This window comes from Pan troglodytes, chromosome 6 (assembly GCF_028858775.2).
Source record: "Pan troglodytes isolate AG18354 chromosome 6, NHGRI_mPanTro3-v2.0_pri, whole genome shotgun sequence".
NCBI lineage: Eukaryota > Metazoa > Chordata > Mammalia > Primates > Hominidae > Pan > Pan troglodytes.
The window spans coordinates 164,944,849-164,971,244 of NC_072404.2; the positions used below are offsets into that span (position 1 = coordinate 164,944,849).

The window sequence follows — 26,396 nt, forward strand, 5'->3', positions numbered from 1 at the left end:
TGCCACCTGTCTGGCCCCTGTGCCGCTGCCCCAGGGACCCAGCCTGGGGCTGCAGAACAAAAATGAGCGATTACCAGCTCTCCAGGCCTTCGTGTCCCTCGACTCCCCTCCCAGGGCTGGTCTGGTTGGAGTGTCCACCTCCCTTGTTCAGGACACAGGGTGCCATGCGGTGGAGGCAAGAGGGTGGGGAGTAGAAGGCCATGGGGTGGGAGGAGGGATGGATGGGGGGAGCTGAGCTGTCTGGAGCCCCCACCCTCCCTCCTGTGCCCCTCAGGGATCCCTGAGAACCAGAGCCGCTCAGCAGGGTCTAGGTTTAGCTCCTGGGAGAGCCTGGAACCCGGAGAGGTGGTCACTGGGCCATGTGACAACTGGTAAGCCAAGAGAAGTGGGGGCGGGGAGGCGCATAGAGCCCAGGAGGGGAGCCCTCAGGGGATGGGGCTGGTCCTGTCTCTGAAGCCCCCTCCTTTGTCCCCAGCACCTGTGTGGCAGGCATTCTGCAATGCCAGGAGGTGCCCGACTGCCCGGACCCTGGGGTGTGGAGCTCTTGGGGCCCTTGGGAAGACTGCAGTGTTTCGTGTGGGGGCGGGGAGCAGCTGCGCTCCTGGCGCTGTGCTCGTCCTCCCTGCCCAGGGCCTGCCCGCCAGAGCCGCACGTGCAGCACACAGGTCTGCAGAGGTGAGCGCCAGCCCGGGGCTAACCCCATTCTGACCTTTGAGTCCCATCCTGGCCTTTGACCCTGACTCATGGGTGCCTTTTGGCCTCTCCCTCCCCACCCCCGCCTGTCCCCCAGTGCCCTCCCACCAGCGATGGACAAGTGAAGGAGGACTCAGCCAGGCTGTGGGAGCCTGTGGGAGGGGGCGCTGCCCAGGGCGGGGGGATGGGCAGGTGAAAGGCACTCCCTGAGGTGGTCAGTGAGGGCCGGGGCCGGAGCAGGTGCTGATGTGGCTGCTGCCTCAGAGGCAGGCTGCCCGACTGGCCGCCTGTACCGTGAATGCCAGCCCGGCGAGGGATGCCCCTTCTCCTGCGCCCACGTCACGCAGCAGGTGGGCTGCTTCTCCGAGGGCTGCGAGGAGGGCTGCCACTGCCCCGAGGGCACCTTCCAGCACCGCCTGGCCTGTGTGCAGGTCAGAACCTGTCCACCCCACAGCCCTCCCTGCCCTCCCTTCGCCTGTCCCCTCTGTCATGTCTGTCACTTTTGCAGACCCTGTCATCCCTGGGCAGGCCCCTAAGCAGCATACAGGCTGGTGAGGCCTCTGCTGACAGCGTCGGGGGCAGGCAGAGTTAGACGCAGCCTCCCAGGGTCCCTGGTTCCCCAGGAATGGGGAACACCTGCCGCCTCTGGACTTGCCTGGCCTCTGTTCCTGACTGGCACATCTCCCAGCCCTGCTGGAGCTCACACCCACCCCTGTATTCCCCGCCCACCCCTCACCCTGGCAGGGAGGGGCAGTTTCCTGCCAGGCTCCCATGTTCCCCAACCTCACTGGCCCAGCCTCACCTCCCTGTCCTCCACTGTGGGGCATGGGTCTTCACTGCCCCTCTCTTGCCTGTCACATGCTTGTGGGGACAGTGCCCCTCACCTTCACTCCCCTTGGCCCCACCTGGTCCCCGCTGGGCATCCCAGCAGCAGCCGGGGCCCAGCTCTGCTCTGCTGAGCCTGACGGGCACACAGGGATCCCTTTCCTAATCCTAAAGCCGGCTGCCCAGTGGCCACCCCTGAGCCAGAGTTCCAGGATGCCATGTTCAGGAGGGACCAGAGCAGCCACCTGGTCTCACCTCCTAGACCTAGAGATGGTGACAGTGAGCCCCAGAGAGGGGAGGGGACACACCGAGGTCACACACAGCAGCAGAGCCAGACCCAAACCTAACGTCCCGATTCCTGGCTGAAGCTCTTTCTGCCCCCCGCATCATGTGTGAGCCTGTGAGGGTCTGTGTTGGTGCCTCCTTGTGTCCTGCTGGGCGCTCTGTGTGGGGAAGCCAGCTCAGGCCAAGCCCCGGCCATGCCCCTCTCATGGTGTGCTCATGCCCCTGATGGGGGTGAACAGCCCTCTGCTCCTGGAAATGCTTTCCTGGAGCCTGGAGCCCTTTTCCGGGTCCCCACACTGTCCCTCCCCAAGTCTCTCCAGGGGATGCGCTCAGCCCCGGGTGGGTGGCTGGCCTGTGCTGTGATGCTGCCTCCTCTGCCCCACTCTCCCAGGAGTGCCCTTGTGTGCTGACAGCCTGGCTGCTGCAGGAGCTGGGAGCCACCATAGGTGACCCTGGTCAGCCCCTCAGGCCTGGAGATGAGCTGGACTCAGGCCAGACACTTCGTACAAGCTGTGGCAACTGGTGAGGGGGATGGTGAGGGTGGGGACTGGGCTGGGGAGGGTCAGGGAGATTTTCAGTGGAGGGAAGGGTTAGAGGGTAAGAGGACAGGGACCGGGAACCCCAATCTACCCTCTGACCCCACCTGGGCTGGGCTAACCTGGCTCTTCCCCCAGCTCGTGTGCACACGGGAAGCTGTCTTGCTCCCTGGACGACTGCTTCGAGACCGATGGTGGTTTCGGTCCCTGGAGCCCGTGGGGCCCGTGCTCCCGCTCCTGTGGAGGGCTGGGCACCCATACCCGCAGCCGCCAGTGTGTGCTCACCATGCCCACCCTCAGTGGTCAGGGCTGCCGTGGGCCCCACCAGGACCTCGAGTACTGCCCCAGCCCAGACTGCCCTGGTAAGGACAGGCGGAAGGTGGGCAGGGCTGGGGTCAGGATGGCACTGGACAGACGTCTAGGAGGCCTTATTGGAGGAGGCAGTATCTGAGGGGTTTTGAGGGAGGGAGGGAACTTTGACCAGCATTGGAAGGAAAGGAACAGCTTGAGCAAAGGCCTTGATCCTGCAAGGAAGTGCTGTGCTTGGGGCCTGGGTGTCCGCAGGAGCTCAAGCTGAGGAAGGCTGGACTAGATAGCCGTGAGCACGCAGTGCCAGCTGCCAGCCTTAGGCGTGGTCCCAGTGCGCTGTGGGTACCAAAACATTTCTGAGTGGGGTTTCCTTTGGCACAGGGGCTGAAGGGTCCATGGTGGAGCCAGTGACAGGCCTTCCAGGTAGCTCCAGACTCCCTGTACCTCTGCCTCATGGCCTCCCTGTGGGAAGAGCAAGCCCAGGGACCCCTCCCCGCTTCCCCCTCCCCTGCTTCCTGGAGAGGCTGAAGCTCAGGGCCGACTCAGCACAAGGCACCCTCCCCAATCCCTCCCCCAGGTGGCTGGGGCCCGTGGTCCTCCTGGTCCCCCTGCTCCAGAAGCTGCACGGACCCCGCTCGCCCTGCATGGCGCAGCCGCAGCCGCCTCTGCCTGGCTAACTGCACCATGGGGGACCCATTACAGGAGCGCCCCTGCAACCTGCCCTCATGCACAGGTGTGCCTTCCAGCCTCAACCTCTGATCCCAGCCACCACCCTCAGACAACTCATTGTAACCCCCAATTCCCAATATCTAATACCCCTCAGGTAATCATTGGTTTCTAGTGTTGACATCTCATTTCAAATCAGTGTCTGACTCCGGGCTCTGGATCCTCTTTGCCAACCCCAGCAGATGCTGGGGAGCCCAACTTCCAGCACATTCCTTGTTCTCTGGTGTATGTGCTGAACTCTCCACCCGCCCCAAGGTCCCACCCAAATCCCTCCACAGCCCTGTAAGTCTGGGATTACTGTCCCTGATGAGAAAAGGGGATAGTGAGGCCCAGTTGTCAAAGCCACACAGCAGTCAGTGTCAGATCCAGAATGAGAGGCCAGAGCTCTGGACGAGGCCACTGCTGGCCTGGGTGGTGGAGGTCCACCCTTGAGCTGGGAGCAGAGAGGAAAGGCTGGGCAGGTGTCATGCAGCCGGGACTGGCTCCAGCTCCGCTTTGTGTCACAGAGCTGCCCGTGTGCCCTGGCCCTGGCTGTGGGGCTGGGAAATGTTCCTGGACCTCCTGGGCCCCGTGGGAACCTTGCTCCCGCAGCTGCGGGGTGGGCCAGCAGCGCCGCCTGCGGGCATACCATCCCCCTGGGCCCGGCGGGCACTGGTGCCCCAACATCCTTACTGCCTACCAAGAGCGCCGCTTCTGCAACCTGCGAGCCTGCCCAGGTGAGGCGGCTGGAGGAGATCAGGGCATGCCCCAGGCCCTGCCCCTGGAAGGCCCCTGGCATCAGTGCCCCCTCCCAGGCACCCAGCCTACCTGAGTGTGGCACTTTCATCTCCCGCACCAGACCTTGACCTGGGCTCGTGGGATAGGTGGGGGCCCCCTGCCTGAGCCGACCCCTCAGGTGGCCGTTCTCTTTCCCACAGTGCCCGGGGGCTGGTCACGCTGGAGTCCCTGGTCCTGGTGTGACCGCAGCTGTGGAGGAGGCCAATCCCTGAGAAGCCGCAGCTGCTCAAGCCCCCCATCCAAGAACGGGGGAGCCCCCCGTGCTGGGGAGCGGCACCAGGCCCGCCTCTGCAATCCCATGCCTTGTGGTATGGCAATGGTGACAGTCCTGTCCTACACTTATTGGGCTCCACTCTGCATGGGGCCTGGCTGCTACCTCATGGGCCAGTTTGGAAACTGAGCCCTCTGGGGTGGAGGGCTGGGCCTGGCATTGGGCAAGGATACCCTGAGCATGTCTGTCGTCTGTGCCAAGGCCCAAGGATCCACCCTGGCCACCCCAACCCACGGGAGAGCTCCTCCTTTCAGCTTTCCCACCCCCGAGGTGGGAAAGAGCCACCAGCCCTGTCACGATTTTTGGAGGCTTTGACAGTGGCACTTTTAGGAGCGGGTGTGGCACTCGTGGGTGGTGGACGGAGCCAGTGGCTGTAGCTGAGCCTGTGCCTCCTCCCGTCACCCCCAAGCTTCAGCTCCTTCTTTAATTGGCCCTCAACAGCCCCATGGCATGGGTTCCCCCGGGGCTCCCCTCCTCTATCCCCACCCATCCTCTGGGTGGACACAAAAGAGGCTCCAGGTGACATTATTGGCTTTTGAGACCTACAAATTTAGTCCAGCTCCACAAACATTTACTGGGTACCGGGTAGGTGCTGAGAACTCACAGGAGGTGAGAGGAACTCACTGTCTACCTAGAATGTCCCAATTCCAGAATCTTCCCGAGTCTCCCGTGTTTCAGTGGGCACCAGTGTGGGGGATGGGATGGGTCCTGTAGCTTTATGGAGGTAGGGAGTCCCCAGTAGGGCAGAGGGAGGGTTTCTGAGCCCTGGGCCCTCCTGACTCTGGGCCCCCCATCTGCTCAGAGGCCGGCTGCCCAGCAGGCATGGAGGTGGTCACCTGTGCCAACCGCTGCCCCCGCCGCTGCTCAGACCTCCAGGAGGGAATTGTGTGTCAGGACGACGAGGTCTGCCAGAAGGGCTGCCGCTGCCCAAAGGGTAGGTGCTGCCCTATCCTTCAGGAGTGTCAGGGTGGCTGAGTGGGAAGGTGTGGGTGGGGCCCGGGGTGCAAGCTCCAGCCCTTGCCCCACAGGGTCCCTGGAGCAGGATGGTGGCTGTGTGCCAATTGGGCACTGTGACTGCACCGATGCCCAGGGCCACAGCTGGGCCCCGGGGAGCCAGCACCAGGATGCCTGCAACAACTGCTCATGCCAAGCTGGGTAGCTCTCCTGCACGGCTCAGCCCTGCCCGCCTCCCACCCACTGTGCCTGGAGCCGCTGGTCGGCCTGGAGTCCCTGCAGCCACTCATGCGGGCCCGGAGGGCAGCAGAGCCGCTTCCGGTACACGGCTGGCAGGGCTAGATGTCCCTTCTGCCACCCAGGGCCTCACTCTGCAAGGCGCAGTCTCCCTTCTGACAGAGTTCCTGGGTCCTGCTCTCACCAGCGACAGCACCACCCCAGGCCCTGGGCCAGCTCTGTCCCTGGTTACCCTGGCTTTTCCTCAGCTACCCCCATGCCCACCCTGAGGTGTCCCATCAGGGTGTCTCATCAGGAGACAGAGAAGGGATGACGGGCCTGAGCCATCTCTCACCTCCTCTGCCCTGGCCCCACCCAGGTCCTCCACGTCGGGCTCGTGGGCCCCAGAGTGTCGGGAGGAGCAGTCCCAGAGCCAGCCCTGCCCTCAGCCCTCGTGCCCACCCCTGTGCCTGCAGGGCACTCGCTCCCGCACCCTGGGGGACAGCTGGCTGCAGGGGGAGTGCCAGCGGTGGTGAGTGCAGGGCAGGGAGTGGGGCTGGGACCGCCCTGCTGGAGAGCAGGGTCCTGAGTCCTGGCTCTTTCCCAGCTCCTGCACCGCGGAGGGTGTGATCTGCGAAGACACGGAGTGTGCAGGTCTGGGCTGCCTCCGGATCCCCGCCTCAGCCACCCTTCTAGCCTCATGCCTTGCCCGCCGTGTGCTTTGTGTCTCATTTTCTCCCACCTTACTTAACTGCCACTCCCTGGGCCACCATGCAGGTCCCCACCCAGTCCTCTGGCCTTTGCTCCCTCCACCTCCTCTGACCTCACCTGTGCCCTCCCGCAGTGCCTGAGGCCTGGACGCTGTGGTCCTCCTGGTCCGACTGCCCTGTCTCCTGTGGAGGTGGAAACCAGGTCCGAACCCGGGCCTGCAGGGCCGCAGCCCCTCACCACAGGAGCCCACCCTGCCTGGGCCCTGACACCCAGACCCAGCCCTGCGGGCAGCAGCCTTGCCCAGGGCTGCTGGAGGCCTGCTCCTGGGGCCCGTGGGGGCCCTGTTCCCGCAGCTGCGGCCCAGGCCTGGCCTCTCGCTCTGGGTCCTGCCCCTGCCTGATGGCCAAGGCCGACCCCACCTGCAACAGCACCTTCCTCCACCTGGACACCCAGGGCTGCTACCCAGGGCTCTGCCCAGGTGAGTGTTCAGGGGAAGTGAAATCACCTCTTCTACTTTTCCTACCTTGGGAGATTCAGAAAATAAATATGTTCCTAGTTCCCAGATGATCCCTTAAAATAAGCCTGCCCTGTCTGTGCCCCCATGTTTTGCTCAGTTCCTTTCCTCTTCCCACCATCTCTTCCCTCGGGGCCCTCCTTGTAGGGTGAGAGGGCGTCCAGCCAGCCGGGCCTTTCAGGCCCCTCTTGCCTGTTTCCTGTGCAGGGTCTCGGCAGGGCTGGGGTGAGAGGGAGGGCAGGCAGGGGAGAGGTGGGCTGACACACCCCTCCGGTCCCTAGAGGAGTGTGTGTGGAGCAGCTGGAGCAGCTGGACGCGCTGCTCTTGCCGGGTGCTGGTGCAGCAGCGCTACCGACACCAGGGCCCGGCGTCCCGAGGGGCCAGGGCAGGCGCCCCCTGCACGCGGCTGGATGGCCACTTCCGGCCTTGCCTTATCAGCAACTGCTCTGGTGAGGCTCCAGCAGCAAGTTAACCAGGGAGCTGCGCAGGGCAGCAGCCACCAAGGGTCCCTGCTGGAACTCCCTGCTCCCCTCCCCTCACAGCCAATGTAGTGCCCCAAGACCTCAGAGCAGCTGCCTGCGCCCGTGCTTGCCCTCAAACCCAGCTGCTCCCCTGCTCCCCCCAGATACTCCCTCATCACAGCTGCGCCCCCAATCCCTCACCACAATTTGTCCACCCTGCAGCTGCCGGCCCGCCTGTGGCTTTGGCCCATGTAGCTGCCCTCTAGGAGGGTGTCTTGCCCAGCTCCTGCTGCGGCTGCCCTCCATCTCTGCCCCTCTGTCTCCTATCTCTGCCCCTCTGTCTCCCATCTGCCAATTTCTGGAGCACCTGCCAGGCCCCTCACTCCTGCAGCCCCCTCCTCAGCTGCCTCCTCCAGGCATCTTCCTGGCTCTCCAAGGCCCAACCCATCCTGATCCTTCCCTGGAGGTGCCCACAGGTGCTGAGTGGATGCCAGATGGGGGATACTGGTCTGTTCCAACTTGCGGAGGGTGGGCATCTTGTACTCTCACCAGGTGACCCCAAGGGCCTCAGTAGAGCCACGCGGCATGTGCTCTGGGCTTTGGGAGTGATGTCTCTGGGCTGTTCCCCCACCAGCCTGCCTCTCCCCCATCTCCCCCAGAGGACAGCTGCACACCTCCCTTTGAGTTCCATGCCTGCGGCTCCCCCTGTGCTGGGCTGTGTGCCACACACCTGAGCCATCAGCTCTGCCAGGACCTGCCACCCTGCCAGCCGGGCTGCTACTGCCCCAAGGTGAGAGTTGGGAGCTGGAGCAACTTCCAAGGAGAAGGGGGTCCTCTGCCCACACTCCTGCTCCTCCTTCTCTCTGTGATGTCCATGGCGGCCCCACCTCCTTCAAACCCCTTGGAACTCGGTGCCTCCTCCCAGCTTGCCATTCACTCGGCATCATGCATATGCACCTGCTGCAGGCGGGGCACAGTGCTGGGTGCTGGGATTACACGATGATCACTGCCCCATCTCTCCTTCCACCCAGGGGCTGCTGGAGCAGGCTGGGGGCTGCATTCCCCCGGAGGAGTGTAACTGCTGGCATACCTCAGCAGCGGGAGCCGGGATGACCCTGGCCCCTGGGGACCGCCTGCAGCTGGGCTGTAAGGAGTGGTGAGTGATGGTGGAAGGGAGAAGAGGGCTGGGGCCAGGGAATAGGGCAGGGAGGCCTGGGGGGCCCAGTCCAGCCTCAGGACAGAGGACCCTGAGATGCTAGAGTTTGCAGCTCCCTCATCTTGCCCCAAATGTGCCTAGGGGTCAGGTTACCCTTGCATGACCACCTCCACCCCCCGGAGGTCCTGGGCTGGGTCCTGCCTCCCTTAGTCTACCCTGACTACCCCCTCCTGCAGTGAATGCCGGCGTGGGGAGCTGCACTGCACCAGCCAGGGCTGTCAAGGTAACCCTGACCTATGGAGACAACAGTCCCCATTGCTTGGGGCTGGGGGAGTTTCTGGGATGCAGAACTTTCAGTGCTAAGACAGGGACAGTCCCAGGCAAACCAGGATGGTGGGTCACCTCACCCTGCCCCCACACCACCCTCAGCCTTTCTGTTTCCAGCACTTCCTGGTCATGACCCTGAGCCCCTCCTGCCTGTCCACCAGGGTCTCTGGGCCCGGGGGTGGTCACTGGGAAGGGCACCCACACCCTGTCCTTCCAGGTCTTCTGCCTCTGAGTGAGTGGTCTGAGTGGTCGCCCTGTGGGCCCTGCCTGCCGCCCAGCGCCCTGGCCCCTGCCTCCAGGACTGCCCTAGAGGAGCGCTGGCTCCGAGACCCAACTGGCCTCTCCCCCACCTCGGCCCCACTGCTGGCTTCAGAGCAGCACCGCCACCGGCTCTGTCTGGATCCTGTGACAAGGAGGCCCTGGACTGGAGCGCCTCACCTCTGCACCGCACCCCTCAGCCAGCAGCGCCTCTGCCCTGACCCTGGAGCCTGCCCTGGTAATGGGGAGAGGCAGAGGCCACGGGACAGGATGGGCCTGGAGTGCAGGTTGGGGGGACCTGGCCGGGAGGGGCTAGGCTATAGAGCGCATTGACCTGCTACCCCTCCTGCTTGTCTCTAAGGCCTGCAGGATTTGAAGCTGGGGGTAGGGTCCAGGCAACAGCTAGAAAGAGAAGCGGGAGAGCCTAGAGGGCTTTAAGGCCTGCCGGAGCATTTGCGACGACAGAGCTCAAGGCTTGAGGGGGAGGCAAGAGGCGGGCCTGGGTACTGACTCCATCGTACCTTCCCCAGACTCATGCCAGTGGAGTCTGTGGGGGCCATGGAGCCCCTGCCAGGTGCCCTGCAGTGGGGGGTTCAGGCTACGCTGGAGAGAGGCAGAGGCCCTCCGTGGAGGAGGCTGCCAGGGGCCATGGGCTCAGACAGAAAGCTGCAACAGAGGGCCCTGCCCAGGTAACTCCCATCCCCGCATCCACAGGAGAGCCTGGGACAGGAACATCCGAGACCAAACCTGAGGGGAGAGTTGGCTCTGCCCCAGAGCCGTGCAGTGGAAGCGGGGGCCCAAGAGCATCCCCAACACAGACTCCTATCATCTGGTTGTCAGGTGAGAGCTGCGAGGCCCAAGACACTGTATTCACCCTGGACTGTGCCAACCAGTGCCCACGCAGCTGTGCCGACCTCTGGGACCGCGTTCAGTGCCTGCAGGGACCCTGCCGCCCAGGTAGCCAGCAGGCCCCACCACCTAGCTGGGAGTTCCAGGAAAGCCTGGGCCTCCCCCAGCTGCCTCCTGCTCCCAGAGAGTGTGTGATCTCGGGCAGGGGTGGGGGAAGTTCAGACTGCTGGGTCATGGGTGACAGGGCAGGAAAGTGGTCACTTTCAGCAGCCAGCTCTGAGTCCTGCAAGGAGTGAGGGTCACTCAGGACCACTGTTCCATGTGGATGCTCAGGTGGCTGTCAGGGTTACTCGGGTGGTGCCCACACAGGCTAGAGCAGCCCCTTCCTGTGCATGGGCAGTGGGAGATACTGTGGAAACTAGGCTTTGGACTCGATCTGATTGCTGGGGGAGGATCCATTGTGTGAGCCCTGCCCGAGCACCCAATCTCGTTCCGCCTCTTTACCCACACCCCTAGGCTGCCGCTGTCCCCCTGGCCAGCTGGTCCAGGATGGGCGCTGTGTGCCGATCTCCTCTTGCCGCTGTGGCCTCCCCAGTGCCAATGCCTCTTGGGAGCTGGCCCCGGCCCAGGCAGTGCAGCTGGACTGCCAAAACTGGTATGGCTGCAGCCACGCCAGGGCTAAGGGAGCTTTGGGTGGAGGCATGGGGCAGGTCAGCCTTCGTCAGCATTGTTGGGGAGTGAGGGTTCTGTTCACCCTGACTGGAGCCCTTTGTGCTTACCCCTGTCCACAGCACCTGTGTCAACGGGTCCCTGGTGTGCCCACACCAGGAGTGTCCAGTCCTTGGGCCTTGGTCAGCCTGGAGCAGTTGCTCGGCCCCCTGTGGTGGGGGCCCTATGGAGCGACATCGGACCTGCGAGGGGGGTCCTGGGGTGGCACCATGCCAGGCCCAGGACACAGAGCAACGGCAGGAGTGTAACCTGCAGCCCTGCCCTGGTAAGTGCCCTGGGCGGCAGGTGACTGACTCCCTCCATTGCTGCTGAGCCCAGGCCCTGCCCCAGCTGTGGGGGGTAGGTGTGGGGAGACGAGGTCGGACCCAGGGCAGCTCCCTCCCTGGGACTGGAGATGCTGGGTCCCTCCCATCTCCCTACCTGTGTGCTCTCCACAGAGTGCCCCCCTGGCCAGGTGCTTAGCACCTGTGCCACCTCATGCCCGCGCCTCTGCTGGCATCTGCAGCCTGGTGCCATCTGTGTGCAGGAGCCCTGCCAGCCTGGCTGTGGCTGCTCTGGAGGGCAGGTGGGTACGGGGTGCTGTGTCCTGACTCCCTGTGGGGGAAGCCGGCAGGTGGGGAGGGAAGAGGCGGTGGTCTGAGTGTCACTGAGCCTGCCCTGCTGCAGCTGCTGCACAATGGCACGTGTGTGCCTCCCACTGCCTGCCCCTGCACCCAGCATTCTCTGCCCTGGGGCCTCACCCTGACCCTGGAAGAGCAGGCCCAGGAGCTACCCCCAGGGACTGTGCTCACCCGGAACTGCACCCGCTGGTGAGGGCCTGGCCCTGGGGTGGGGAGCAGGGATGAGGAAGGGTAGGGAGGAGGACATGGGAGGCATCTGAGTGTGCTTCTGTCTTCCCAGTGTCTGCCACGGTGGAGCCTTCAGCTACTCCCTCATTGACTGTCAGGGTGAGATGTGGCTGTCCATGCCCTGCTGCACCTCCAAAGTCAAGGCCTGGGACTGGCACTGAGGAGGAGAGACGGGCCCTGCTCACAGACTAGACAGAGCTTCAGGAAGCCCTCCCCTGTCTGTCCACACTGACCTCTCTCTAACTGGAGACCCAGCACCCCCTGCCGAGGGCTCCCTGGGCACTCAGTGTGGTCTGCCCCACTTGTGGGGGCATTCCCTAGCACACAGTATACACAGAGCCAGGGCTGTGATGCCAGGAAGTGGAAGGTTCTTTCCCTGCCAGTGAGGAAACTGAGGTCTGGAGGGGTGAGCGGAAATGAGGGGCCTGGCCTGGCAGCCCCCGGGCTGGTAGCATTTGCCCTGTGGGGTGCAGTGTTACCCCCATGTGATCAGGACCAAGGGCCCACCCACCGTGTTCCCAGCTCTGCCACGCTGGGCTCTGTGAATGCAGACATGCAGCATGGCCAGCCTCCGGGCAGACCACCCCCCCAGAACAGGCAGAGACAGGGCACAGTCTCTAGGTCTCTGACAGGCAGGTAGAACCCCAGAGGGTGAGACATCAGTGCTGAGAATAGAGAGGCCGAGTGGACAGGATTGGTCAGGGAGGCTTTTCTGAAGGAGGTGAGACCTGGCCTGGGTCCAGCTAGTGTTTGGGTGGGTGGATAAGAAAGATCAGGAGGTGTGGTTGGAGGCTGCTGCGGCTGAGAAGGCAAGACGGGGACATGTGGGTGCTCAGCTTGGGAGGGGAGGAATCGAGGCTGGATCCAGGGCTGACCTGAAAGCTGGGTTGGATGGTCTTCCCTGGCAGAGTGCCCCCCTGGGGAAATGTGGCAGCAGGTGGCCCCGGGGAGCTGGGGCTCTGCGAGCAGACGTGCCTGGAGATGAATGCCACAGAGACCCAGAGTAACTGCAGTTCAGCTCGAGCCTCGGGCTGCGTGTGCCAGCCCGGGCACTTCCGCAGCCAGGCAGGCCCCTGCGTCCCCGAAGACCACTGCGAGTGCTGGCACCTCGGGCATCCCCACCTGGTGAGACACCGAACCCCCTCTGCTACCACTCACCCATTCCTGACCCCAAGCCTCCCCATCTGTCTGTAACTCCACTGGCTCCTCCCCCTACTCCAGGCCCTGCAGCAGCCGGCAGGGCTCCGCTCTCCCCCTGGGACAGTCTCTGGCCCCAACAGTTCATCTCCCTCCTGGGTCTCTTGTTGCCTGACTCCATCCAAGCCCATTGCCCCGGCTAGGCACTCACAGGCTGGGCTTGGGGATCAGGGATACTATTATAGAAAAGTCTGCAAGTTGGAGCCAGGCATGGTGGCTCATGCCTGTAATCCCAGCACTTTGGGAGGCTGAGGTAGGCGGATCATGAGGTCAAGAGATCAAGACCATCCTGGCCAACATGGTGAAACCCCATCTCTACTAAAAATACAAACATTAGCTGAGAGTGGTGGTGCGTGTCTGTAGTCCCAGCTACTCGAGAGGCTGAGGCGGGAGAATCACTTGAACTGGGGAGGTGGAGGTTGCAGTGAGCCGAGATTGTGCCACTGCACTCCAGCCTGGCGACAGAGTGAGACTCCGTCTCAAAAAACAAAACAAAACAAAACAAAACAAAACAAAAGAAATCTGCAAGTTGGGAGAGACCAAGAGGAGGCTCTCCCCTACTCTCCCCAGCCTGGATCTGAATGGCAGGAGGCCTGTGAGAGCTGCCTCTGCCTCAGTGGGAGGCCTGTCTGCACCCAGCACTGCTCCCCACTCACCTGTGCTCAGGTACGCCCTGCATCCCTGCTACTCTCCGGGGTGGTTCCCCCCTTACCTGGGCTCCGGTACCCCCTACAGCCCTACCACCCTCCCTGGTTCCTCGGGCTCCTTCCTGGGACCCTCCTCCGAGGTTGGTCTTAGGGTCTCTGAGTGGGGAGGGCGGGCCGGGCTCCAGGTGTCAAGACTACCTTGGGACTCTCTCCCTCTGCAGGGCGAGGAGATGGTGCTGGAGCCAGGGAGCTGCTGTCCCTCTTGCCGCAGGGAGGCTCCGGGTATGGAGGGAACCTGGGTGCATTGTGGGGTGCCTCTCCCTGGTCTAGACCCTTCTCCCCTGCCACCCCACACCTGGCCTTTGCAGCCTGGCAGCTGCCTGACTCCCCCAGGCCAACCCACCATGGGGATTTGAGGAGTGAAGACCCCAGCACATATCATAGCGCCTGGCCACCTCGCCCCACATGCTCCCCTCAGACCCAGGCCCTGCCCCTCTTCCCACAGTCCCCTCAGGCCCCTCCTCCTCCTGTGCTCTGTCCCCCCCACAGTCCCCTCTGCCATCTCCTCCTCCTGTGTCCTCTACACAGTCCCCTTAGTCCCCTCCTCCTCCTGTGTCCCCCTCCACAGTCCCTCAGTCACCTCCTCCTCCTGTGCTGTCCCCCACAGTCCCCTCCATCATCCCCTCCTCCTGTGTCCTCCCACAGTCCCCTCAGTCCCCTCCTCCTCCTGTGTCCTCCCACAGTCCCCTCAGTCCCCTCCTCCTGTGTCCTCCCACAGTCTCCTCAGTCATCCCCTCCTCCTGTGTCCCCTCCATAGTCCCCTTAGTCACCTCCTCCTCCTGTGCCTTCCCGCACAGTCCCCTCAGTCACCTCCTCCTCTGTCCCCCCCCAGTCCCCTCAGTCACCTCCTCCTCCTGTGCCCTCCACAACAGTCCCCTCAGTCACCTCCTCCTCTGTCCCCCCCACAGTCCCCTCAGTCACCTCCTCCTCCTGTGCCCTCCACAACAGTCCCCTTAGTCATCCCCTCCTCCTGTGTCCCCTCCACAGTCCCCTCCTCCTCTGTCCCCCCCACAGTCCCCAGTCCCCTCCTCCTCCTGTGCCTCCCCTCCACAGTCCCCTCAGTCACCTCCTCCTCCTGTGCCGTCCCCCACAGTCCCCTCAGTCACCTCCTTCTCCTGTGCCTCCCCTCCACAGTCCCCTCAGTCACCTCCTCCTCCTGTGTCCTCCCACAGTCTCCTCTGTCACCTCCTCCTCCTGTGCCTCCACTCCACAGTCCCCTCTGTCATCCCCTCCTCCTGTGTCCTCCCACAGTCCCCTCAGTCACCTCCTCCTCCTATGCCTCCCCTCCACAGTCCCCTCTGTCACCTCCTTCTCCTGTGCCCTCCCCACAGTCTCCTCTGTCAACTCCTCCTCCTGTTTCCCCCTGCCTTCCCCATCACCTCGTTCTCCTGTGCCTCCCCACCCCCACAGTCCCCTCAGTCACCTCTGCCTCCTGTGCCCCATCCCCACCTCCTGCCACTCAATGCCCCTCCCCACAGAGGAGCAGTCGCCCTCCTGCCAGCTCCTCACGGAGCTTCGAAACTTCACCAAAGGGACCTGTTACCTGGACCAGGTAGAAGTGAGCTACTGCAGTGGGTACTGCCCATCCAGCACCCATGTCATGCCAGAGGTGAGCCACGGACCTGCTGTCCAGGCCAGGGGAATCATGTTGGCCAGTGGCCACTGAGGGCTGCCCTGAGCCTGGGACCTGGGCAGAGCCAGAGTCCATGAGGCACAAGGTGCTTCTCATGGAGATAACAGTGGAGTTGGGGAGGCAGATGGTCAGAGCTTTCCCCAAGGCAGTGGTGTGCACCTGCGGGTTGGCCCAGAGGTTTCACTGGGTGCCTGACCCCCTCCCACAGAGGTCTTCTGTGGCCCCACACCATTCCCAGAGTGTGCCCGCTGTGCCCCTCAAGGCAATGAGCCAGGAGCCCAGCAAAGAAAGGCATGGAGGAGCTAAGCTAGCCTCTGACATCAGAACCCATCACACGGTGCATGAGAGCATGAGAGCTCTGCCGGAATGCACTTTCTACAGAGAGGATCACCGCACACATTTCCTGCAAGCTGTCCGAGCCAGGCTGGCTCTGAGTCTTGGGCAGGTGGCTCCACTCTGCGTTTGCCCTCTGTGGACCCAGAAGCCCCTGATCCTTCTTAGGATCTTCCGAGGGGCTCTGTGCCCACCCTGACTCCCCTCAGCCTGATGAGCTGTGACCTGAGCTGCCTCCTGCCAGGGTCCTCTCTCTAGCTTCACTCACACTACTCCTGCCTGCCCCTAGGCCCACCTCCCAGCACTCTGCGGCCATCCCTTCTGCTTCAGCCCACCTGGTTTACCTCATCCTGGAAGACAAGGATACTTTCCTACCTGGTCCCCAAAGACACAGCCCCTCAACCCTCGGCCGCTCTACGGCTCCCGGAGGCGCGCCCTGGACCTCCTGGAAATACTTTCCCAAATCACTTTCGGAATTTTTTTTCACACTTTTAGAATTTTTAAAACATAGAATGAGAAAAGAGAGAAAGTAATTAAGAGATGCTTTTTTTTTTTCCTGAGGAAAGAAATTGATAGTAGGATAGAAATTGGAGGGAAATTTTTTCGCTGAAAAACCTCTTGCAGTTTTTGAACCTGGCATTGTATGAATGTACTACCCATTTAAAAGTAAAATTATAAATAGAATTATACATAAAATTAAATGATATGCTTATAGGACTCTGATAGAGGTGCTTTAACCACAGTGCACAGGGATCTGCTTTGGAGTGAAAACTCACTTTGCACTTGGGATCAGAACTATGCAGTTAGAACTGACTTATTTGTAGTTTCATACATTATAACTCTGTCTGTCCAACTAGACTCTAAGCCCCTTGCGGTAGAAGTATGTCCTTCCCCCTGCAGCCAGGAGGCACTGATGGGAACGTTAAAAGTATTCGTTTAACCTGTAGGTTGTTGGCCATTCAGACAGTGGGGGTGAAGGAGGTGGGCTTCTTGCAAAAGGGGCTTGGCAGTGGCCCAGCCACCCTGCTCAGTGAAGAGGGTGGGATCTGGCCCTCCCACCATCCCACCCTGCCTAAGATGGGAAAGGCCAAGGGAGGGGAGGAAACTCCATTTGGCCCTAGTTCACCCGCTCCCTCTCGCCCAGGAGCCATACCTGCAGAGCCAGTGTGACTGCTGCAGCTACCGTCTAGACCCGGAGAGCCCTGTGCGGATCCTGAACCTGCGCTGTCTGGGTGGCCACACAGAGCCCGTGGTGCTGCCGGTCATCCACAGCTGCCAGTGCAGCTCCTGCCAGGGTGGGTCTGGGCAGGGAGGGGATGGGGCAGGAGCCTGGGCAAGGACCCAGTGTTGTGAACCAGACCCAGGAACACACGTGTAGCTCCTCACTCCATCCTTCCTTGAGTCCTTCCAGTCCACGTTTTTCCTTCTTCTCGGTGTTCTTGTTAATTTCGTCTCCTATCATGCATAATTGTGGGTGTCTGGAGTAATTGCACCTAGTTCAAACCCCAGCTCATCTGTTTCCTTTGTTTCCTTGCTCAGCCTCCCTGACATCATCTTTTTTTTTTTTTTTTTTTTTTGTGTGTGTGTGATGGGGTCTCACTCTGTCACCCAGGCTGGAGTGCAGTGGTGTGATCTCGGCTCACTGCAGCCTGGAACTCCTGGGCTCAGGTGATCCTTCCGCCTCAGCCTCCCGAGTAGCCGGGACCACAGGTCACAGGTGTGAGCCACCATGCCGGGCTAATTTTTCTTTTCCTTTTTTTTTTTGGTAGGGACGGGGTTTCGCCATGTTGCCCAGGCTGTTCTTGAACTCCTGGGCTTGAGTGATCCACCTGCCTCGGCCTCCCAATGTGCTGGGGTTACAGGCAGGAACCACTGCACCCAGCCCCCTGACCTCATCTTTTAAGCAAGGCTGACATTGCTATGCAGGCTTGTTGGGTGGACTTGGTGAGGGCACGCATGTGAAGTGGCTGGCAGGTGCCTAGTTCTGTTAAGCACCTGCCATATGATAACCTAAGGTCCCACTGTGTGACAGATGAGGGGGAAACAGAGGTGGAAGGCACCCGTGCCACCTGGGTGGAGCACAGTGGAAGGCCTGGTGTTGGCTCTGGGCGTCCTCCTGGCACCAGCCTGACCACTCTGCCTCTCTTACTAACCCATCTCTCCCTCACGTGTCCCCTAGGAGGTGACTTCTCAAAGCGCTAACAGGCTCCGCTGGGTGAGTCCACAGCTGTCCCTCTTGTGATCATGGGACTCAGCAGCACTGACCACGTCCTTCCACGCTCTCTCACCTGCCCCCAACTGGGGGCCCATGACTTGGCATTAGCATGTTCCAAATAAAGTGATACTGGCAACAAATCCCTGTGCAGCGTCTCCATCCTGGGGCTCAGAGGGAAGAGGGAGGGAGGGCCTGAGTCCTGGCCTGGACCCATGTGAGGACTTTGTCTCCTGGAGACCTCTGCGCATCTACTATGGACTCAAGATGGCATTCCCCATGACTGGTGAACCTGGACAAATCATTCCCATATCTGAGCCTCAGTTCCATCTGTAGCTGGACAGGGTTGAATGGAGCCTGAAGACCTCCTGTTATTAGACACCGCTGTGTCCCAGGTCATATTCCTCCACCCAATATGATTTCAGCTGCAGCTGTGGAGGACAGTCCGCTACATGTGGGCTGATGTCTGCTTCTCCCTCTCCTTTTTATAACCTCATTTTTTACAACACTACTCTGCCCACCTCCCAATTGCTTTCCTTGTTTTATTCACCCCAAAGTCCTATCCTACCCTGTGAAGCCAGAGGTAGCTAGCTAGAAGCACAGTATCGAGCTAAGTACTGGGGACAAAAATTAAAAGAGGCCCACTGTGCTGCAAAAGACTAGCTCATCCTGTTCCATGTCTCCATGGTCTCCATTCCTCCTCAGGAGACCAAGCCTCCCCGTTTGTCCCTCAACATCACCACCTCTCATGCCATCCTCTTGTAAATCCCACAGTCTCACCTGATCCCCCACACCGCCTCTCCCTCCCAGATACCCACTGGGGCCTCTGAGACTCCACATCTGTCTTCCATAGACTCTGCTCCATTGCTCCCATCTCCAAAGGCTTCTTCCACCATCATGTCATGACTGACACTAGCTCGCCCATGCCTTGAAGCCTTCACTTCACCTGGAAGCTGAGACGTCATCCCACCTCCAGGCCAGGAAAAGAGATACTTGTCTTCTGTGACGTTCATCTTTATTGTTTCTGCTGGGCCAGTTCTCCCTGTTCCTCCTGCAAAGAGCCCTCTTCCCGGGTTGTCTGAGCCACTCTGTAGTGACACCACCCTCCCTGACTCCCAACTGCCACCCTGGTCACTCCCTATCATCCACAGAAGAATTTAACTCATGGCCCAGCATTGCTTTCCACCCATTTTCAGTGTCCCTGTGGATACTCCACTCAAAATTCTGGCCTCACATTCTTTGCCTGCTCACTTACAATGACCTTCTTCACTCTGTCTTGGGAATCCACTCCCACGACTAGACCATTTTCAAAACCTCGCAAATATTTACTTACCAATCATGACTTCCCATCCCTCCAGCTGACTTGCTCTAATACTCCACTGCTATAATTTATGGCTGCTTTTGTGATTTCAATTTCATTGACCCACCACTTTCTCACTTTTTTATTAGTCTCCTATCTTCCCTCGTGACACAGCTTAGATTCATGGTCTATATAGTGATTCTCAACACCAACTGCACGTGAGAAGCACAAGACATGAGGAGCTCTTAAAAAATATCAATGCCAGCTGGGCATGGTGGCTCACGCCTATAATCCCAGCACTTTGGGAGGCGGGTTGATCACTTGAGCCTGGAAGTTTGAGATCAGCCTGGGCAACATAGTGAGAACCCATCTCTACAAAAAGTAAAAAAACAGCTAGCCAGGCGTGATGGCACACTTCTGTAGTCCTAGCTACTCGGAAGGGTGAGGTGGGAGGATACCTTAAGCCCAGGAGGTCAAGACTGCAGTGAGCCAAGATCACGCAACTGCCCTCCAGTCTGGGTGATAGAGTGAGACCCTGTCTCTTAAAAAACAAAAACCAACAAACAAAAAAATTAAACAAATTAAAAAAATCAGTGCCCATGCCCCATCCTAGGCCTATTAAATCAGGATGTTTGAAAGGTCCATGGGTGATTCCAATGTGCAGCTGGAATTGAGAATCACTTTCCTACCATCATAATTACTCCTGCAAGTACTGTTCATTCCCTTGCTCTTCCGTGCCTCCTTCATACCTACCTGGCAATACTCCAAGCCAGGATAAAGCCAAATATCTACCCAACTTTCTGCTTCTAAACAGAATTTCACAGCCAGGCTTTTTTTAAACTGAAATTTGTGATCATAAACTTCAAATTGGCCTTTAATTCAAGGTTTGAGGTAAGCTCTATTTCCCATTCTCCACGATGACTTGGTATACCTTCTATTCCCCACTTCATTTTCATGAGATGATCTTGTCTCAAAGAGACATCATCGGATGGAAATTCCCTCAGTAAATCTACAAACTAATGTTCATCTACTCCATCTTCTTCTTCCCTCCTGGCATAACCAAAAGCGTTGCTATCTCGGCCAGACGCGGTGGTTCAGGCTTGTAATCCCAGCACTTCGGGAGGCCAATGCAGGTGAATCACTTGAGGTCAGGAGTTCGAGACCAGCCTGGCCAACATGGTGAAATCCTGTCTCTACTAAAAATACAAAAATTAGCAGGGTGTGATGGTGCACGCCTGTAGTCCCAGCTACTCAGGAGGCTGACACAGGGGAATTGTTTGAACCTGGGAGGTGGAGGTTGCAGTGAGCCAAGATTGAGCCACTGCACTCCAGCCTGGGTGACAGAGAGAGACTCCATCTCAAAAAAAAAAAAAAAAAAAGTGTTCCTATCCCTAGGAAGGGCCCTTGATACCCTGTTCCTAGACCCTCCTGATTTCTCAAGGACTTGGGTCCTTGCACTATCCCCCTTCGAATCATCAGTTTCCTTCCTATCAACACAGAAACAAGATCTTGTGTCTCATATCTTAGTCCTACTGCTTTGATTCCCCATTTCCCCCTAGATACTGCTCCATTTTTCTTGGAAAGATGGAAAACCTTTTATGGAAAAATGTGTCAAAAGAATGATTTACCCTAGCTGTCCTCCAGTTTTTTAACCCCCAAAAGAGAATCTGTTATAAAGACATGGATAACTCATGGGCAGAAATATAGCTCTTCAAGGTAGTGATATAGTTGAGGTGGTGAGTGGCAGGCCACTTGGAATCCACAGAGTCCTCACCCTCTGCCTTCTCCTCCACATTTCTTGTGTCTCATTCTTTTTTTCAGTAATGCAGACTCCCCTACACTCCTCGAACGGAATTTAGGTCTATTCAACCTTGGCCAGAAGAGCAGAGCTGGATAATGGAAAATGCTTACTTGAAGCCTGTGTAACATGGTGAAACCCTGTCTCTACTAAAAATACAAAATTTATAAATTATGGATACTTATTTCTTATGATTCTGGAGGCTGGGAAATCCAAGATCAAAGCATCAGCAGTGTCTGTGTCTGGTGAGAGCCTGGTCTCTGCTTCCAGGAGGGCACCTTGTTGTTCTGTCCTCACATGGCAGAAGGCAGAGGGGCAGAAGGGCAAAGGGCCTAGCTAGTTCCCCCAGCACGCATGTGGTCACTAACACCTTCATGAAGGCACATCCCTGCCCTGGCCCCTTAAAAGTCTTTTTTTTTTTTTTGAGACATGGTCTTGCTCTGTCACCCAGGCTGGAGTGCAGAAGCGCCATCCCGGCTTACTGCAGCCTCGACCACCCAGGCTCAAGTGATCCTTCCACCTCACAAAATTATTTTATTTTATTTTTATAGAGATGGGATCTCTCACTATGTTGCACAGGCTGGTCTCAAACTACTGGGCTCAAGTGATCCTCCTGTCTCAGCCTCCCAAAGAGTTGGGATTAGAGGTGTGAGCCACCGCACTTGGACAAAACTTCTTATAAGGACACTAATCCCACCATAAGGGCCTGACCCTCACGACTTCATCTAAACCTCCCAAACGTCCCATCTCCTGGGAGGGGAACACCGGTCAGTCCATTGCACCTCCTTTACCTGGCAGACCCTACCTCTTGCTTTAATTCTGCTGAGGCATCACTTCCGCAGGAAATCCTTGACTAAGCACCTCATATCCCCCACCGCTTCACTCTAAGGTGACAACGCGGGCTTTAATTCATGTTTTGTGCTTACCTCTTTCATAGCCCTTGTCTCTGTTTTGTAATTATCTGTTTCTGGTCTGATTCCCTAATAGATCGTGAGTTCCTTGAAGGCAAGGCCTTTGTCTCATTCAACTGTGTTCTCCCAAACCCTAGAACACGGCCTGACCCATGGTAGGCAACCAATGATACTTTTTGAGTGAATAGAACAAAAAGTATTGCCCTCCTTAATAAAAGAAAACCTAGAACTTCAAGGCTGACATTGGCCTTCGCGTAGCCCAATCAGAGCGCTTTGCCCTTGCTGCAGAGGACTAAAGGACGCCACACCGCCGTTGCCTAGTGACTGTCGCCGGAGGGAGGCGGGGAGGGTCGCAAGCGCGCCGCCGGCGTCCATTCAGGACCTGCATTCCGGGAGCCAATAGCAGCTTCGAGAGCCGCTCACCTAGAGCGGACTACACTTCCCGTCACGCCCCGCCGCCTGGGGCTGGGCAGTGGCCGTAAAGCTGTTCGCTCGGTGCGACGCGAGTCTCAGCTCAGCGCTTATCCTGGGTCCACCGGCGCTACCGCCCCCCGACGTGAGAGAGCGAAGTTCTTGGGCCGCGCTCCCTCCCTGCCTGGGTGCCCTCCCCCTCCGGGAGCCTGGGTCCCCGGGGCGGTCGCGGCGGCTGCATCCTCAGGCCAGGCCGCGGGGGGAGGGGGCGGCACGGGCCTCCGAAAGCGGGGCCATGGAGCCCAGAGAGTCGGGGAAGGTAGGACTGGAAGGCCCGGGGGCCGCCCGCTCCCTCCCGAGGATCCCTGAGCCGGGCTCGGGCGAGGCGGGGCGGCTCGGGCGGAGGCCCCGCAGATAAGCCAGGCTTGCAGGGAAGGACTCGCCGGCCCGCCCTCTCTTCCCGCACTTCGGCGCCCGACCCCGGGAGGGTGGCGGAGAGGAGCGGACGCTTCCGTTCGGTGTCCGCGCATCCTCCCCGAGCTGGCGAGCGGCCGCTGGGTCGATGCTGGGTTGGGTGACCCCCGAGTGGAGCGATGCGAAGGTGCTTCCTGTTTCCCCCACCACCTTCGGCGTTTTGAAGAGCCCCTGCTAAGGCTTGGAGTCTGGATCGGACGCCAGTGGGAGCTGCAGGGTGGGACGCTTGAGGGCTTGACCCTGCCTAGATCCTCCTTCCCAAGAAAGGGCTGAAAAGAGAGGGCATCTGGCATGCTTTTTGCCACTTCTGTTTCTAGGTTATGTACTTCATGGAATATCTGGGCATTGCTTAGAAACCTGTGTCATAAATTGGCTTTGGGCAAGAGGCTTTGAGTTGGAAGAAAAGGTGGAAAGAAAGTGCTTGGGGGCGGAGTTCAGGGATTTGACGGGATTGCCAGCGCTTCCAGGCCGTGTCATCCAAGACAAGTGTGGTTGTGGGCACATTAGCTTGGAGACAGTGGCAGCCTCTTGGGACTAACATCTTTCTGGATGTTGTTTGCTGCCAGTTCTTGAGTATTGTTTCTTATTTGGCACAGAGGAGAATTCTCTCAACAAACGTTTTCGACTGTTTATTGAGTCCCTTAAAAAATTGTCCATTTAATAAACATTTGTGATCTGTGATTTGCATTGAACGAGATGCTGGAAGTATGAGGATAAGTAGGAAATGATCACCTTTCTCAAGGAGCTCTCCTGCAGTTTTCACTTCAATAACTTGGACACGCCTGAAAGCGTTGTCCCACACGAAAAGAGAGAAAAGGTTAATGAGGTTCTTTTGATGCTGTAGTTTTTCCTGGGAAGACTAGGAAGGACTCTGAATTTCAAAAGAGGTGGTTTCTCGCATGAGCATCTCTTCCATCCTCCCTCCCTCCACAAGCTACAGTGATGCATGTAGCAGACACGGCACCTACAGAGTACATGGTCCAAGCCAATAAAGCTCAACAAAACCCAAGCAAAGATGGAGCTTATGGCCCTTACCCTTTGGAAATATCCCCAGATTGGTTTAGATTGAACCTGAATTTGAATAAAGAGAAGCAAAATGTAGGGGGAAGAAGGATTATAAAATATTGGGATTGATATTGGAATCAGTGATTTGAAGTTGATTTCCAAGCTATTCTGTTCAGTCAGAGGCTTTCTTAGCCTTTAACGGGAGAAGAGAAATACGGTTATGCGCTGTATAACAAGGTTTCCATCAACACCGCTCTCACGTACAAATCCCCTGAGACTACAGTGGGGCTGAGAAATTCCTATCACCTGGTGACATCTTCATGATCCTGACCCTGTGTAGGCTTAGGCTAATGTGTGTGTTTGTGTCTTAGGTTTTAAGAAAGCTTAAAAAGAAAAAAAAAAAATTTAAGAATAGAAAACCTCATAGAATTAGAATATAAAGAAAAATACTTTTTGTTGATGGAATGGTTTGCTGGAAAATAAAAATACAAAAATATTTAAAGAAAAATATTGTACAGATGTACAATGTGTGTTAAGCTAAGTGTTATTACAAAATAGTCAAAAGTTTAAAAAATTAAGTTTATAAAGTAAAACAGTTACAATAAGCTAGGGTTAATTTATTATTAAAGAAAGAAAAATTTTTGATAAATTCGGCGTAGCCTTAGTGTGCAGTGTTTATAAAGTCTACAGAAGTGTTCAGTCATGTCCTAGGCCTTCACATTCTCTCACCACTCACTTACTCACTCACTCACCCAGAGCAACTTCCAGTCCTGCAAGCTCCATTCATGGTAAGTGCCCAATACAGATGGACCGTTTTTTTTTTTTTGTCTTTTCTACCATATTCTTACTGTACCTTTTCTATGTTTAGATACGCAAATACTTACCATGTGTTACAGTTGCCTACAGTTTTCAGTACAGTAACATACTGTGTAGGATTGTAGCCTGGGGGCAAAAGGCTATATACCATATAGCCTAGATGTGTAGTAGGCTGTACCATGTAGTTTTGTATAAGTACACTCTGTGATGTTCCACAATGACAGAACTGCCTAAGGACACATTTCCTAGAACTTATCCCTGTTGTTAAGCAACGCATGACTGTACAAACATTTTGGGAGGTAGAGGAGAAACCTGATTCCGTGTCCTGTCCAACCACTAAGTGAAACCTCAGAGACTGGAAATTTCACCCTTGATTATAATCTTGATTTTAGGGTATCTCAGAAAGGTGCTCGCCGTTCCCAAATATAGTTGTTTTCTAATATGGGAAATGAGAACTTCATACAAGAATGAAATAAAGTAATTACAAAACCAACTGTCAGTGTAAGATGTGTTGCAAATGAGTGACAAGGAATAGCGGTGCTGTTCTACAACTCCACTCCGAACAGCATTCTTATGGCTCAGAACTGGGAGACTACCTCGTGAGATAGTGGTTTGGGCTATTACTAGACTCTTCCTTGGGTGCTGTTTTGTGGTCTTTATTAACTGACAGCCATCTTGGGCCATTGGATTGATATCCCACATTGAATGTAGGACATCTTGCCTGTCATTGACAGAATAATGGATAAGGGTCAGACTTTTCCCCATCATGTTCTATCCCATGATCCTGTTTTATTTTCTTCCCAACCCTTACCACTAAACAAAATTCTCATGTTCATTTATTTATTTACATATTTGTTGACTTGACTCTTACATCCCCAGCTAGAACAGTGGAGCAGTTCCTGGCATTTAATAAGGTCTCAGGAAGGAATGCTCATAAAATAGCATCACTACAGGAGCCCTTTTGCTGCAAGGTGTGGGTGCTCTGAAGAACACTGCAGCCCGCCACCTCATGTGCCTCCTAGGAGACTGTGCTGTTGGTGCCCCCAAAGAGAAGTCTGTATGTGTACTTGTTGCTGTATGTATTTGTTGCCTCAACGTTTCTGTTTCCTGGCCCTCTCTGTCTTTCCTGTACAAGTGACTGATACTCCTTTCTCATTTTTTTCTGAACATGGTTCTATTATTGCACTTATATCTTAGTGGTCTGCCACCTCCTGATAGATTTTAATCTCATGTCTTTGAATTACCATGCATCAAGCACATAGAAACACTTAAGTAATAAATGTGTGTTGAATGAAAAAATGAATTAAGTGCCTATAAAATACTTTCCATATAACATGGTTGTGGGGAGAAGGGTGGTGTTGATGAAGTTATAAAATCAAGCAGCATAGATTTCCTTAACACTGGACTCTAGGGGGGATATAAAGCCTTCCTTGCTCAGGAGAAGGATAAATGCTTGGGCCAGGTGGTTAGGAAATCCTTCCTGAAAGAGAACGTGAATCGCGACTTTATGGGTGGGTGGATTCTAAGTTGGTGGGAGGAAGTGGGCAGTCAGGATCTAAAGACTGGGAGTGTAGAGAGAGGAAAGGTGCGAGATAGGCTGGGTGATTAAAATGATATGAATCTGGCTGGAGGAGACATTCCAAGCGAGGCAATGCACAGAGCTCAAGTTAGAAAGTGGGTTAGATTCAGACTGAGGGGACTTTGGTGCTAGACTGAGAAGTCAGACAGCTTTACCTTGTAGAGAGTGACTGGGAACCGCTAAAATAGAACATCGAGAGAGATTCTTTGCATTACACATAGATGAGGAGCTCCTCTTATTCACGCAGATTTGTGTTTTCTTTACATTGCAGTCACCTGGAATCAGAAGGCTCTTGCTATAATATTGCTTAAGAGAGATACCAGGTGTTAGTGTTATCACTCTTGCTAGGAAGACACTATTATCCAAATGGACAGTCCTAGCCACGCTCCTCCTCAGGTGGAGCTAACGTGATGGGCTCCTTGGCCCTTATGCTCACCTGTGCATGCCTGGGAAGGATGGGCATGAAGAGGGATCCCGGCTGTCCTGAATCACAAGTGTTTTAACCTGCCCCAATCTGGACAGGCTGCCCTCCCCTCCTGGGATACAGCAGTCATCCTGAATCTGCCTTCAGCCTA

General features: G+C 57.2%; 1 protein-coding gene and 1 pseudogene across 9 annotated transcripts in view; both read left to right on the top strand.

The window, feature by feature from the left end:
* SSPOP (SCO-spondin, pseudogene) overlaps positions 1-17,661 on the top strand; it is a 57,041-nt pseudogene extending 39,380 nt beyond the window's left edge. Inside the window, exons 73-104 of the transcript XR_008548889.2 lie at positions 275-371; positions 476-675; positions 958-1,124; positions 2,195-2,325; positions 2,478-2,701; positions 3,030-3,071; positions 3,226-3,381; positions 3,881-4,090; positions 4,292-4,459; positions 5,225-5,356; positions 5,451-5,697; positions 5,972-6,124; positions 6,200-6,246; positions 6,437-6,781; positions 7,099-7,266; positions 7,938-8,068; positions 8,310-8,434; positions 8,671-8,717; positions 8,979-9,257; positions 9,550-9,708; positions 9,860-9,976; positions 10,385-10,523; positions 10,660-10,862; positions 11,035-11,162; positions 11,264-11,406; positions 11,498-11,544; positions 12,354-12,570; positions 13,213-13,308; positions 13,511-13,571; positions 14,828-14,958; positions 16,460-16,610; positions 17,495-17,661. The product of XR_008548889.2 is annotated as an SCO-spondin, pseudogene (transcript). The remainder of the gene's footprint in view (positions 1-274; positions 372-475; positions 676-957; positions 1,125-2,194; positions 2,326-2,477; positions 2,702-3,029; positions 3,072-3,225; positions 3,382-3,880; positions 4,091-4,291; positions 4,460-5,224; positions 5,357-5,450; positions 5,698-5,971; positions 6,125-6,199; positions 6,247-6,436; positions 6,782-7,098; positions 7,267-7,937; positions 8,069-8,309; positions 8,435-8,670; positions 8,718-8,978; positions 9,258-9,549; positions 9,709-9,859; positions 9,977-10,384; positions 10,524-10,659; positions 10,863-11,034; positions 11,163-11,263; positions 11,407-11,497; positions 11,545-12,353; positions 12,571-13,212; positions 13,309-13,510; positions 13,572-14,827; positions 14,959-16,459; positions 16,611-17,494) is intronic.
* Positions 17,662-22,003: 4,342 nt separating this feature from the next.
* ZNF862 (zinc finger protein 862) overlaps positions 22,004-26,396 on the top strand; it is a 31,158-nt gene continuing 26,765 nt past the window's right edge. For 3 of the 8 annotated variants that reach the window (XR_001714519.3, XR_008536298.2, XR_001714520.3), the window contains exon 1: positions 22,011-25,317. Coding sequence is in view for 4 of the 8 variants with exons in the window: in XM_054655280.2 (XP_054511255.2) it covers positions 25,252-25,317 (66 nt within the window). In the remaining 4 variants the exon portion in view is untranslated. Of the gene's footprint in view, positions 25,318-26,396 lie in introns of all 8 variants that reach the window. The other 5 variants (XM_054655280.2, XM_016945342.3, XM_024358081.3 and 2 more) reach the window with 5 other exon arrangements.